The sequence below is a fragment of the Symphodus melops genome (genome assembly GCF_947650265.1).
Source record: "Symphodus melops genome assembly, chromosome: 8".
Lineage (NCBI taxonomy): Eukaryota > Metazoa > Chordata > Actinopteri > Labriformes > Labridae > Symphodus > Symphodus melops.
Window position 1 is genome coordinate 1,502,452 of NC_136698.1, and position 14,491 is coordinate 1,516,942.

The 14,491-nt window shown below is 39.9% G+C and overlaps 1 protein-coding gene across 1 annotated transcript in view; it reads right to left on the reverse strand.

Moving 5' to 3' along the window:
* Positions 1–1,582: 1,582 nt before the first annotated feature.
* The window catches only part of LOC306828547 (NACHT, LRR and PYD domains-containing protein 12-like), a gene marked incomplete at its 5' end in the record, with an annotated part of 15,135 nt that continues 2,226 nt past the window's right edge, over positions 1,583–14,491 (reverse strand). Inside the window, 11 exons of the mRNA XM_079351067.1 lie at positions 1,583–2,516; positions 3,048–3,221; positions 3,487–3,660; positions 5,603–5,769; positions 6,204–6,267; positions 6,337–6,513; positions 7,957–8,130; positions 8,354–8,524; positions 11,224–11,397; positions 12,562–12,735; positions 14,096–14,491. The exon at positions 14,096–14,491 is cut by the window's right edge and continues 1,564 nt beyond it. Of these exons, the coding sequence (XP_079207193.1) occupies positions 2,507–2,516; positions 3,048–3,221; positions 3,487–3,660; positions 5,603–5,769; positions 6,204–6,267; positions 6,337–6,513; positions 7,957–8,130; positions 8,354–8,524; positions 11,224–11,397; positions 12,562–12,735; positions 14,096–14,491 (1,855 nt within the window). The 3' untranslated portion in view covers positions 1,583–2,506. The remainder of the gene's footprint in view (positions 2,517–3,047; positions 3,222–3,486; positions 3,661–5,602; positions 5,770–6,203; positions 6,268–6,336; positions 6,514–7,956; positions 8,131–8,353; positions 8,525–11,223; positions 11,398–12,561; positions 12,736–14,095) is intronic.

The window sequence follows — 14,491 nt, forward strand, 5'->3', positions numbered from 1 at the left end:
GATGGTGCCTGACCGTTTAGAGCTTTGTAGGTGAGCAGAAGGATTTTAAATTCTATTCTAGATTTTATAGGGAGGCAATGGAGAGAAGCCAATACAGGAGTAATGTGGTCCCTTTTCCTAGTTCTAGTAAGAACACGAGCTGCAGCGTTTTGGACAAGTTGAAGGGTCTTTAGAGATTTACCATAGCACCCTGCTAAAATAGAATTACACTAATCCAACCTGGAGGTAACAAATGCATGAACTAATTTTTCAGCATCATTTTGTGACAGGATCTGCCTGATCTTAGAGATATTACCAAGGTGAAAATAAGCTGTCCTTGAAATGTGTTTAATGTATGAATCAAAGGACATATCCTGATCAAATAGAACTCCTAGGTTCCTAACAGTGGTACTAGAGGCTACGCTAATACTACTAAGGGCCGTCATATCGGCAGAGAAAGTCTCTTTAAGGTTCTTAGGTCCAATCACTATAACTTCAGTCTTGTCTGAGTTGAGCAGTAAGAAGTTTCTGGTCATCCAGGTCCTGATGTCCTTGAGGCAGGCTTCTAGTTTACGAAGCTGATTGGTGTCTACTGGCTTCATTGATATGTAGAGCTGAGTATCGTCTGCATAGCAATGAAAGTTTATGGAGTGTTTTCTCATAATACTACCTAGAGGAAGTGTACATAGAGGACTCATCATGAACATGCACAAACTGATAAAATCTGATAAATAGGGTCTAAACCAACTTAAGGCAATTGTTCTATTCTCTGTAACAGAATCTGATGGACAATTGTGTCAAATGCAGCACTAAGGACGAGCACAGATAGAAGTCCCCTGTCTGAGGCTAACAGAAGATCATTTGTTACTTTAACTAGTGCAATTTTATATATATATATATATATATATATATATATATATATATATATATATATATATATATATATATATATATATATATATATATATATATATATATATACATACACACACACACACACACACACACACATATACGTGTGCACGGTACACACACGTTTCACTTATATTAATTTGTTATTTGCTCATAGCTTATATAGCAATGTTGCTTAACTATTAGAGCAATCGTATTTTTGAGCAATAAAACATTAATCATATTTAGTTTATATAATTTACAATTACAGAAAGATGGAAAATGTGCTCTGTTTGAACAAAAATATTCTGAGTTTAACCCAACGTGTTTGATAGTTATTGATTAATTCAATTCAACCTTACTGTTTATGGTACAAAGATTATATTTTTCAAAAGTTAATCAAATCATTTATTTGTTGAAAAGAAAAGCCACTATTCTATTCTGTAACACTAGAGAGACTGTCTTAATATTTTTAAAAGAAACACATTAAGGTGTAAAGTTTTGGAAAGGGCAATGGGGAAATAAGATTTACTGTAGTCATGGTACTAACCATTCTGCCGGAGTCTCAGTATTTTTGCATAAATTCAAAATCTTAGAGCTGGTGTCTTCACATGATGGTAGATGGATTTTTGTTGTGTCTGTAACAACTTTAAATAAATATAGACGGAGACGGAGCTTCAACTTAGAACGATGCTTTTTAGTGTAGAATGGCAGGTTACAAGAATCACATATCACTGCGCCAATGTAGTCAACCATGACGTGCGCTACAAGACAGAAGGGGTGGTATAACTCTGCATGGAGAAATAGTCCATGCAGAGTACAATTACGATTACACTACAATTTTCCTCATTTTCAAGCAAGATAATTCAAATTTTATAGTATTTAACATGTATGGGCATAATTCTCACTCGTCCAATAAGATACTTTTTAGTCGGATAACCTCAAAAGTAAAGGAGCTATCACACAAATATCCTCACTCTCATGTTATTTTAGGTGGCGACTTCAATGAGTGTCCTGATGATGCAAGAGATGATTCCCCCCAAAACTGTGTCAATCTTTTCTGAACAACAATACCGTGTCAAAACTTTGCTCAGATCTCTCTCTGACCGATACATGGTGTTTTTTTTAACCCAGATATACAAGATTTTACATGGTCTAAGAGTAACCTTTCATCTAGATCTCGGATTAATCTTTTTTCAGTTTCTTCCTCTGCACTTCAGTATGTGAAAAATGTCACATACTGACATTGACTCAACTCTGGAAACACTGTTGGAAACACGACAGTAAGGATCCCTTAACAACAGGTAATACTTATGTAGTGAACTTATGTACAGAGTCCAGGGAACTTGCACGCTGCTGCTCTCGTCTCCAACAAGCTCTGATAACTGTTCATGAGGTGCTGACGTCATCGACATGCAGAAGGAGCGTGATCAATTAACCTGAACATCGTGGACTGTCTGAGCCTTTTATACAGATGTGATTCCTCAGTCAGTCCCTGATGGATGAAGCTCTCCTCAGCTCGCAGAGCTTCTCCACGTACAAGATGGTGGAGATTCATCCTCTGTGGATCATCAGGACACAGCTGCTCCTCTCTGCACCACCAGCGTCCTGACCGCTCACATTCTGTCAGAGATCATCAGAGCCACCTAATGAGAGAAGACAGATCACAGAAATCATCAATCATCTTCTACACAGACTCCCGTCATCAGCTGAAAGTCATCAGAGTCCAGATTTATGTCACACATTTCAACAAGACAAATCAAAGTGCTTCACACAAGACATCGAAAGCATCACGACAGAGGAAAAAACATTCAAATAGAACATTTAAACAACACTGACATTATGAAATCTGAAAAATAAAAACAATTCAAATGAAATTAATTGAAATAGATGAAGTAGAAATACAAAACGAGTTCAAAGTGAAACTTTAAAATCTTATTAAAATAATTTAGTTAAAGGCAGCTGTGAACAGGCGAGTCTTCAACCTCAATTTAAAAGAGCTGAGAGTTTCAGCTGACCTGCAGTTTTGTTCCAGATATACGGAGCATAGAAACTGAACGCTGCTGAACTCTCTTCTTAGTGTAGACCTTAGAAAAGGATTTCTTCCACAAGAAAACCAGAATCTAAATATATTTATGACCTTTGATGAGGGTTTACGAGAGGACACAGAGACTGACCACAGAGTCTCCAGTCGATAGTTTGGATTCTTCTTGAGATCACACAGCAGCTTCACTCCTGAATCCTGCAGCTCGTTCTCACTCAGGTGCAGCTCTCTGAGATGGGAGGGGTTGGACTTCAGAGCTGAGGCCAGAGAAGAACAGCTGATCTCTGACAAACTGCAGAGACTCAATCTGAATAAAGAATAAAAGAAGAATAAAAATAATGTCACATCTTCATGTGCTCGTTGTTGAACTTTACTTCACAGAGTCATAAAAACATGTTCACATCTGATCTCTAAATTATTCAAAAACTCCATAAAATCAAATCTCCCAAATACATTAATTTCGAGAGATTTAAATTCAGACAAACAATGAAAATATATAAATCCTGAAATGTGCAACAATGGAGGATGTGGACAGAAATTATCCAAATGAATGACACAGTCAGTGATCTAACTTCAGAGTCTCCAGTCTGCAGTTTGGACTCTGCAGATAATCACACAGCAGCTTCACTCCTGAATCCTGCAGCTTGTTGTCTCTCAGGTCCAGCTCTCTGAGATGGGAGGGGTTGGACTTCAGAGCTGAGACCAGAGAAGAACAGCTGATCTCTGACAAACTGCAGCCCCACAATCTGAATAAAGAATAAAAGAAGAACAACAATAATGTATAATCCAGTCACATATGCTCAGGACAGTGAGCTTTATACATGAATGTGTGATGTTGTCCACATGAACACTATAATGTATTGTGTATGGGTTGCCATGACAACAGGAAGAACAAGATTTCTCTCTTTTATTATTTTGATCGGTTTGATTATTGCGCGGTTGTTTGTGGCTATGAGTAACACGGCATTATAGTTTGGTATGTTTATTTTATTTTGGGAGCTTATCTTCTGCTAGAATTATCGTGTTTTTTTGTTTTTACTTATATTCATTTGTGATTTTAATGTGCTCATTGCAGCAATTTTTGTTCGATAAATCAGATAAGACGGTTTGATATCCACAGTATGAAGTATTTTCCTTACGTTAACATTATGCCAGTTTTGTTGTCATGTTTTATTTTAAGTTTCTGTGTATTCATTTTACCGTCTGATTTATCAGTATATGAAGGGGTCTTTGGTTAGAAAACTTGTAAGAATGACTCCCCACATTCCAACATACGTTTAGTGTGAGGCTGGGCAGGTAATGTCTTTAATGATCATCTCCTTAGAAGGAATTGTTTACGCAGACTAGATGTCAGGTTCTTGATGAGAAACAGGTAGAAAGTGTCTTCCCCTACAGTCTGGAGAAAGGATGCGGGAGTTTAATGCACCAATGAGAGAAGGGGAACCACACATCTGAAGATGCATTATTTGGTTGGATATTCGCTGTCTAGAGCATAAAAGGCTTCAGGGAAAGATAGACTCTGTAACTTGTATTCTTGATTCATCGGGTTAATATACTGTGTTAACCTAAAAGAGACGTCTTCAGTCATTCCTCTCATCCCATCAAAAGAATGCACAGAGAGATTCCAGGTAATTATTTAAAGGAGTCAGATTTCTATTTACAACATTTAGGAAAAGGATAAAATAGGCGACTTTTATCTAACACTTCCTAACAGAAATACTTTGAGTGTGTGTGAGCAGAAGCAGCAGTGCGTGTGACCAACAGTGGGAGAAAAGACGAGAGAGACGTTCGTGGAACGGATGGAGAAAAAGGTCAGAGAGGTCTGTAGAACGACAAATAAGACACAACAAGGGTTCCCTGCAAAACCATCTACAACTGGTCAAACAGGCGCACACTCAGTAAACTTCATTTTGTAATGCTTTGTTGCTCTGTTTCAACTGAATGTGTGATTTATGTAAATGTTGATATGAATATGAGTTTGAAACATGAAATTTGTCTCTTATTTTAGTTTTCACGGTGTTCCACGATGTTCCATGGCTACTGAGACTTGTGAAAGAGAAATAAACGTCTGTGGAGTAAGAAGCATGAAGTCCTTTTTGAGCGGACCAGAGTAGTTACACTCATGATTTCTTTAAACTCTACAAACTATGAATCAGTGTGAATCTCTTCTGTAGGAAATGTAAAGAAAATCTTTTCCAGACAGCGTCCTGTGATTCTCCTCATGTGACAGCGACCAGCTGGAAACAGACACACTTTTAAAAGGACTTTATCATGTGGGTGGTCTCATTGACTTTAGACAATCATCAAGAGAAATCCAGATTACTTTCAGTGTGTTTCATCAGCAGATCAAACCTCCTCACAGCACGTTTAAATCACAGAGTTTGTTTTGATATATGATCATAAAAAGCCGTACAGGAAGCTGTTCTTAGATCAGAGGCACGAGCATCTAACAATCTAATGAGTCATGAAGGCAGGCAGGAAAAACACAACATGACGCCCAGAAACATGAGATTAGCAGACCCTCTTCAGTGGACTCAGGAGGTCAGTGGGGGCTGGGAGCAGAGCTGCTGCTAATGTTAGCTTGTTTCATGCTGCTCAGCTTGTTTTTAGGTTAGGATTCACACAGTGTTCATCATTCCTGAGGTGTTTAACAGCAGCACAGACTCAAAGAAAGAAAAGGTGTCTGACCTCAGAGTCTCCAGTCTGCAGTTTGGACTCTGCAGATAATCACACAGATGCTTCACTCCTGAATCCTGCAGGTTGTTCTCACTCAGCTGCAGCTCTCTGAGATGGGAGGGGTTGGACTTCAGAGCTGAGACCAGAGAAGAACAGCTGATCTCTGACAAACTGCAGAGAGTCAATCTGAATAAAGAATAAAAGAAGAACAACAATAATGTATAATCCAGTCACATGTGTTCAGGTTGTGATGAGTATCTCAACATCACTTTGTCCTGATGAATCAAGTTTTCTCTCAATGATTAGAGGATCATTTCTGATTGTGTATTCACTAAATCTAAATCCTCCAAATGTCAGCTCAACATTCATCCAGCTGTTCATGTGCACAGATGAAGAACAGGCTGCTGATCTCAGTCAGCTCTGTGATGTTACTACATTTATCCAATCACACATTATTCAATCACAAGTCTTCATGATTTTACTTCTTAACAGAACCAGAGGAAACCAGAGGCTTCATGTTCACCTTGTTCAACTTTACTTCACAGAGTCATAAAAACATGTTCACATCTAATTTTTAAATTATTCAAAAACTTGAAGAAAAAAAAACCAATACAAATTTCTCAAATAATTCAATTTTTAAAGATTTAAATTCAGGCAAACGCTGAAATATATAAATCCTGAAATATGCAACAATGAAGGATGTGGATAGAAATGATTCAACTGAATGACACAGTCAATGATCTGACCCTAGAGTCTCTAGTCTGCAGTTTGGACTCTGCAGATATTCACACAGCAGCTTCACTCCTGAATCCTGCAGGTTCTTGTTGTAGTTCAGCTCCAGCTTTCTGAGATGGGAGGGGTTGGACTTCAGAGCTGAGGCCAGAGAAGAACAGCTGATCTCTGACAACCTGCACTTCATCAATCTGAATAAAGAATAAAAGATGTAAATGTAGAGGACAGTGAGCTTTATACATGAATGTGTGATGTTGTCCACATGAACACATTGATGTGATCATCATCTGTTCATTCCAACATGAAAGGACTTGAATACTTCAGTTCTTCCTGATCATTCTTATATTCAAACACTCAAAGCTCCTGTGAGGAACTTTTATTATGCGTCCGTTTTGGCGCCCCCCCTGTGGACAACGTCAAACCTCTTCTCTCTATACTGATCTTGTCCTGTACAGTATTCCCTAAAAAAAACTCCTCATTGTAGCTGACACTATGATGTATTGTGTATGGGTTGCCATGACAACAGGAAGAGCGAGATTTCTCCCCTTTTTTATTTTGATCAGTTTGATTATTGTACGGTTGTTTGGGGCTATGAGTAACATGGCATTATAGATTGGTATGTGTTTTTTTATGTTGGTAGGTTATCTTCCCAACAGAAATACTTTGAGTGTGTGTGAGCAGAAGCAGAAGTGCGTGTGACCAACAGTGGGAGAAAAGACGAGAGAGATGTTCGTGGAACGGATGGAGAAAAAGGTCAGAGAGGTCTGGAGAACGGCAAATAAGACACAACAAGGATTCCCTGCTGGTCAAACAGGCGCACACAGTAAACTTCAATTCGTAATGCTTTGTTGCTCTGTTACAACTGAATGTGTGATTTATGTAAATGTTGATATGAATATGAGTTTGAAACATGGAATTTGTCTCTTATTTTAGTTTTCACGGTGTTCCACGATGTTCCATGGCTACTGAGACTTGTGAAAGAAAAATAAACATCTGTGGACATCAGTAAGAAGCACATTTGTACAGAAGAACAGATTAGTCAAACCAACTGTACGCTCGATCCAATGCTGGTCTAAAGATGCTGAATCTCAACTGCAAGGGTGCTTTGATGTCACAGACTGGTCTGTTTTTAAATCTGATGACCTGGAAGAATACTGTGATGTGGTCACTGGATATATTGACTTTTGTACAGAACTATGTATCCCACGAAAGGATGTTAAGCAACACTTCAACCAAAAACCATGGATCAATAACGACATCAGACTCAAACTAGCTATACTAGCTATAAGCTGGCCAGACACTCACTTGAGCGGTCAGGTAAAGCAGCTAAGCGCTCCTACAGTGAGCGGATTGAGGATCACTTCTTTGGTAACGACCCTGTCGCATGTACCAGGGTCTGAATACCATTAGTTAGATAGTTAGTTGCTTTATTGTCCCCGTGGGGAAATTCATTTTCACAGCTGTACAGGCAGGGACACACCATATGAGTCAGTGGGGAATGGGAGCAGAGCTGCTGCTAATGTTAGCTTGTTTCATGCTGCTCAGCTTGTTTTTAGGTTAGGATTCACACAGTGTTCATCATTCCTGAGGTGTTTAACAGCAGCACAGACTCAAAGAAAGAAAAGGTGTCTGACCTCAGAGTCTCCAGTCTGCAGTTTGGACTCTGCAGATAATCACACAGCAGCTTCACTCCTGAATCCTGCAGCTCGTTGTAGCCCAGGTCCAGCTCTCTGAGATGGGAGGGGTTGGACTTCAGAGCTGAGGCCAGAGAAGAACAGCTGATCTCTGACAACCTGCAGCCCCTCAATCTGAATAAAGAATAAAAGAAGAATAAACATAATGTCATAAAAACATGTTCACATCAAATCTCTAAATGATTCAAAAACTTAATTAAATGAAAATCTCCCAAATAAATGAATTTGCCGAGATTTAAATTTAGACAAACACTGAAATATATAAATCCTGAAATGTGTAACAATGGAGGATGTGGATAGAAATGATCCAAATAAATGACACAGTCAGTGATCTGACCTCAGAGTCTCCAGTCTGCTGTTTGGACTCTGCAGATATTCACACAGCTTCACTCCTGAATCCTGTAGTCTGTTGTCAGTCAGCTCCAGCTCTCTGAGATGGGAGAGGTTGGACTTCAGAGCTGAGGCCAGAGAAGAACAGCTGATCTCTGACAAACTGCAGCTCAACAATCTGAATAAAGAATAAAAGATGTAAATGTAGATGACAGTGAGCTTTATACATGAATGTGTGATGCTGTCCACATGAACACACTGATGTGATCATCATCTGTTCATTCCAACATTAAAGGACTTCATTAGGATGGATTAATACTTCAGTTCTTCCTGACAGGGACGCTTCCAGCACCTCCAGGACCCATGAAAAGATATCACATTGAGCCCCTACCACACCCCAAACTAACCCTGAGAATTTATATATCCATACCTCCATCACACCAATGACCTATTGAGACTTTAGAGAACTGTTTTCTTTTACACCATTAAAATGGGAAATAAATAATCACTGTACTATTTCTTCATAGTTTAAAAATAATGTAAACTTTCTAATATTTTCACCTTTCACACATTTGAAACATTTCTAGCAGCATTTTTAACTTTTTAACCTTCTATATGTTCTACATGCTTTAACTGTCTAACAGTGATCTCATTGGTTCAATATTTACATAAAAACTGTCTGACTGTAAACATTTAATAAATCTGAATTAGATTGTGCCACACTTGTCATCATGACTTTAAAATGAGGCTGTAATAGTTCTTCTAAGTTCACTTTCATTCTTCTAACACTACAGATAACTCTTTCTTACTGCCATGTTATATTTTTATTAAATAGGTTTGTATGAAATCGTGTCTATGAAAGGGATTAATAAGATACATTTATAGAGAAAACACGGATATGATCCAAACGATGTTCTTGGCTGAATTCCTCTAACAGCTGGTTTAATCTGCAGCCTGCAACACCACTCACTCTCACTGTGGACTTGAATCAATCCAGGTGACAGGTGCAGGCAGACTAAACCACTCTGCACATTCAGTAGGGGTGAGAGAGGCCTCTAACAGAGACTCAACATTTTAACCAGAATGGAATTCTGTATGTTTGTTTATTAATTTAGACACTTTTAGTTATCTTGTTGCAGTTATCACTTGGAGAAAAAAGCTTCATAAAAATAAATGTTTATTTCAGGCTCATTATTGGCCCCCCTCCACACTTTCCCCCACTACGATGCCCCTCCTCCAGGATAATTCTTATAATCAAACACTAAAAGCTCCTGTGAGGAACTTTCATTATGTGTCTGTTTTGGCGCCCCCCTGTGGACAAAGTCAAACCTCTTCTCTCTTTACTGATGTTGTTCTGTACAGTATTCACTAATAAAAAACTTCTCCTGCTTTTTTTTAAACTCTACTGTTTGGTTCTGGCTAGCCATGTGTTCTGAACAAAAGGACTCAGGCCTGTATCCCCTTTCTAAAGCCTGAGTAAAGTTTTAGCAGGGAAAAACAGAATGGAATTTACATAGAGCACCCCCCCATGGCACCTAACATGTAGGTGTTAAAAAATTAAAGGGGGGGGGGGGGTCTGAATCCTCAATCCTTATTGGAGGAGGCCCAAAGTAAGCCCACAAGGAGACCCCAGTCTATAAAAGCCATCACATCCTAAAATACAATGTCTTCAGATGCTTCCAGCTTTAGAGGATGCCCGACTCTCTCAAATGTGGGACCTCAGCATTCAAGGAGGTCAATCCCCTCCTCTTGGCTAGCCTTCAGGTACTGCAGGTAGCCCACTCTGGATTTTCCACAAGATGACCACAGCTTCTAGGGACTTCAAATCACTCCTCCTTGGCTGCTGCATAGGTTCTGTAGATCTTCACACGCTGAATCAAGCATCAGAGACTTCAGTTGACTACTTCCATGGAATATTTTTGAGAGTTTTGGACACAATCAGAACTACTTGGTTCAAGCGCGAAGAGCTTCTCCCCTTGGATTATTGTAAGACGTTGATGAACGCAATTGGACAGGAGTGATGAAGAATGCCACTGATCCCTGAATCCACAAGTACCGAAACTTGCCTGCATTAAATGGATTTTTAAAATTTCATTTACCCTCGAGCCGTGCATTTGGGTCTCCTCCTCTGTATGTGACATTTATACTGTTGGTGGTCTCATTGACTTTAGACAATCATCAAGAGAAATCCAGATTACTTTCAGTGTGTTTCATCAGCAGATCAAACCTCCTCACAGTATGTTTAAATCACAGGGTTGATTTGATATATGATCATAAAAACATGAACGGTATGAAAGAGGGGAAGAATGATCCATAAACAGATGAACCTGAGATCTCTTGAAAAGTGGACTCTCATTAGGAATGATGAGGTCCAGCATATAAGATACTAAAATCAGACAATCCATCCAAACACATGTCCCGTCATTATGTGATCTGTTACTAAAGGACAGTTCATGGAGGTTTGTCAGAGTCCTCTCTACACTCCTAAATGTCTCTGTGCTGCTCTTCTCTGGATCTGTGTATTTCATATGGAGCTTGTTTGGAAGTTAAAGGTGATGAGAGGCTCACAAACTGTTTGTGATTATCACCACACATTCTTTAAACCTGTGAGCCGTACAGGAAGCTGTTCTTAGATCAGAGGCTCGACCATCTAACAATCTAATGAGTCATGAAGGCAGGCAGGACTAACACAACATGAGATTAGCAGACCCTCTTCAGTGGGCTCAGGAGGTCAGTGGGGGCTGGGAGCAGAGCTGCTGCTAATGTTAGCTTGTTTCATGCTGCTCAGCTTGTTTTTAGGTTAGGATTCACACAGTGTTCATCATTCCTGAGGTGTTTAACAGCAGCACAGATTCAAAGAAAGAAAAGGTGTCTGACCTCAGAGTCTCCAGTCTGCAGTTTGGACTCTGCAGATAATCACACAGCAGCTTCACTCCTGAATCCTGCAGCTCGTTGTAGTTCAGCTCCAGCTCTCTGAGATGGGAGGGGTTGGACTTCAGAGCTGAGGCCAGAGAAGAACAGCTGATCTCTGACAACCTGCAGAGAGTCAATCTGAATAAAGAATAAAAGAAGAATAAAAATAATGTATAATCCAGTCACATGTGTTCAGGTTGTAATGAGTATCTCAACATCACCTTGTCACATGTGCACAGATGAAGAACAGGCTGCTGATCTCAGTCTGCTCTGTGATGTTAGTACATTTATCAAATCACACATTATTGAATCACAAGTCTTCATGGTTTCACTTCTTAACAGAACCAGAGGAAACCAGAGAGGCTTCATGTGCACGTTTTCTCCACATTATCAGAGATCATTGCATGAAGATGATTCCTCCATCTGGAATACCTTGACAGAACATAGAGAGGTTATAAAAACTCAATCGAGACTTGTTCTAAATGATAAACTTGTGTTTCTTTGTCAACTCTTCAAGCAGAGCTTGAAACCTGTGTTAGTTTGACACTTTGTGTTAGTCCGTTCTGTTTATGACTCTTAGCTCTGTTTGAATGCTAACCACACCACCCAGCTGATGGAGTTCACTCTGAACCAGTTACATCATTACTGACATCATCAGGTCACATGGCTGCTACAAGTGGAGAAGCTAGCAGCAGGTAGCAATTAGCAGAAGTCCCTGGATAGCTGGTCAGCATCAGATAGCTGACAGACAGCAGAGTGGGGAAGACTTGATATGGAGCACACAGAGCCAGGTCTCTACGGCTCTATATTCACTCATCAAACATGAGCAGTGATATAAAGACGTGACCTGCTCCAACTCCTCACTGAGGGTCAGAGTCCTCTCACCGTCTCACACACATGAAGATGGATGTCTGAGATCAACTCTTTCTATCACAAACTCAGAACAGAGGCTCCACCTGGTGGAGCTGTTTGGTACTACAACAACATTCAGCCCTTTCTGACTGATGGAGCACAATGTTGAGTCTGTGAACACAGAAAATATCCCATCACATATTTCATTTCTATCCTTTGAGTCACTCTACAAACTGTTCAGACATTTAGAAGGATTGATGTGAAATAAATACATTTGATCAGATTTTAATACAGGAGAAGACTAAACATGTAACAGTCAATACTACGCCAAGTTCCCCATCAATCAAAGAATGTGCTTTAGATTTAAATACATGTACAGACACACACACACACACACACACACACCCACACACACCCACACACACATTACATTACAGTCTGTGATCTTACATCAGAGTCTCCAGTCTGCAGTTTGGACTCTGCAGTCCCTCACACAGCAGCTTCACTCCTGAATCCAGCAGCTTGTTCCAGCTCAGGTCCAGCTCTCTGAGATGGGAGGGGTTGGACTTCAGAGCTGAGGCCACGACGTCACAGTGAATCTCTGAGAGTCCACAGTGAGAAAGTCTGTTGTGACATATGAAAAAAGAAAATATGACTTCTAAAAGAATTGTTTGATATTTACATCTAACATTTGATGATTAAACAGTCAGACAGGTCCTGTTTGGTCTTACCCAGGGTTGTCCAACCAGTCGATCGCGCTCGACAAGTAGACTAAGAACAGATTCTTAGTTGTTCCTGAGACGTTTAGTCATTATAAAATACAATTATAAAATAGAAACGTCAGTGTTTCCCACACATATAATACGTGGGAGAGCCACCCTCGTAAATTTATGGCCGTCCAAGTTTATCTCTCACCTGTTTTTATTTAATTTTTCATTTATACATACAACTGCTGCTTGCACATAGGAAAGAGAGCCGTAATGAGCAAAACTTCGTTTTTTAAAAATCCCTCTCGACTCCTGCAGAGAAATAAGACACAGCTGAACCAAGAGTGCAGCATCACATCAGCTTCAGAGAAAGAGAGAGAGAGAGAAGGTCCACTGTCCGTTCACCTCTCATGTAAATGCACCAGCTGAGGAGCCTTGATCCAATCAAAACTGAAGCTTGTCATTGCTTCTTTTTAAAAATGTTCATGTACAGTTGCTACCTGCTGATTCTGTGCTGAACTCCTATAAAGAACAGAATATCAAGAGTGTGGATAAATTCAGCAGGTTGGGCACTGGAGGTGTGACTTCTAAATATTTAAACGTTTAGTAAAACAGTAAAGGTTTAAATGTTATTAGTTGTTTTTTTAAACGTGGTAATGTGCCCATGTCACTGCACAAAGCACAGAGTAACAGCTGTTAGAAGAGAGATGTACTTGTTACTCCCTCTCTCTCTGCTGATGTGATTCTGCACTCTTGGGTTTTCTCAGAGGTTCTGCTGCGTCTGATCTCTCACCAGGAGTCAAGAGGGAACTTTTTCTTTAAACCTGATTCATGCTTCTTGAGGTGGGGGCGCACGGTCCCTGCGACCGTCAAGTCATTTCATACTGATTGTGTTCAGAGCGGCTCAAAGAACGGACCTCTTCAGTAGTCCTCTTGAGGAACCGTGAGGTCCTCCCCCCAGGTTTATGAATAAATGAAAAATTAAATAAAAACAGGATGGAAACATAAGCTACTTGGGTGGACAGAAATATACCAGGCATCATCTATATGTAGGAAACAGTGTTTATGTAACAAGCCAGATGCCGCCCAATTTTTCAAACTCAGGACAAAAAGCTAAAAAAAAACAGGTGTGAAAGAAAACTATGACTGACAATTTCCCCTGAACATGAACAGTGGAAGACTATTTGTTGAACAGTGAGGATTATATTTAGTTTGAATTAAAATAAGTAAGTTAGTACATGACACTGATTTATAATACTCATCACATCTGGACTTACTTTGCCTTCCTGCAGTTCCTCACAGCTGGAATCAGTCTCCATCGTCCCTGGTCTGATGTGTTGTACTTCTGCAGGTCCATCTCATCCAGAACCTCCTCTGACATCTGCAGCATGTAGGCCAGAGCAGAGCAGTGGATCACAGAGAGTTCCTTCTCTGATCTGTTCTCTGACTTCAGAAACTCCTGGATCTCCTGATGGACTGAGAGGTCCTTCATCTCCATCAGACAGTGGAAGATGTTGATGTTTCTGTCAGGAGAGATTTTGCTCGTCTTCTTCTTCTTCAGGTTGTTGATGACTCTCTGGATCATTTCTGGACTGTTGTCTGTCTGACCCAGCAGGCCCCCTAAGAGTCTCTGGTTTGACTCCAGAGACAGTCCATGAAGGAAACGAACAAAC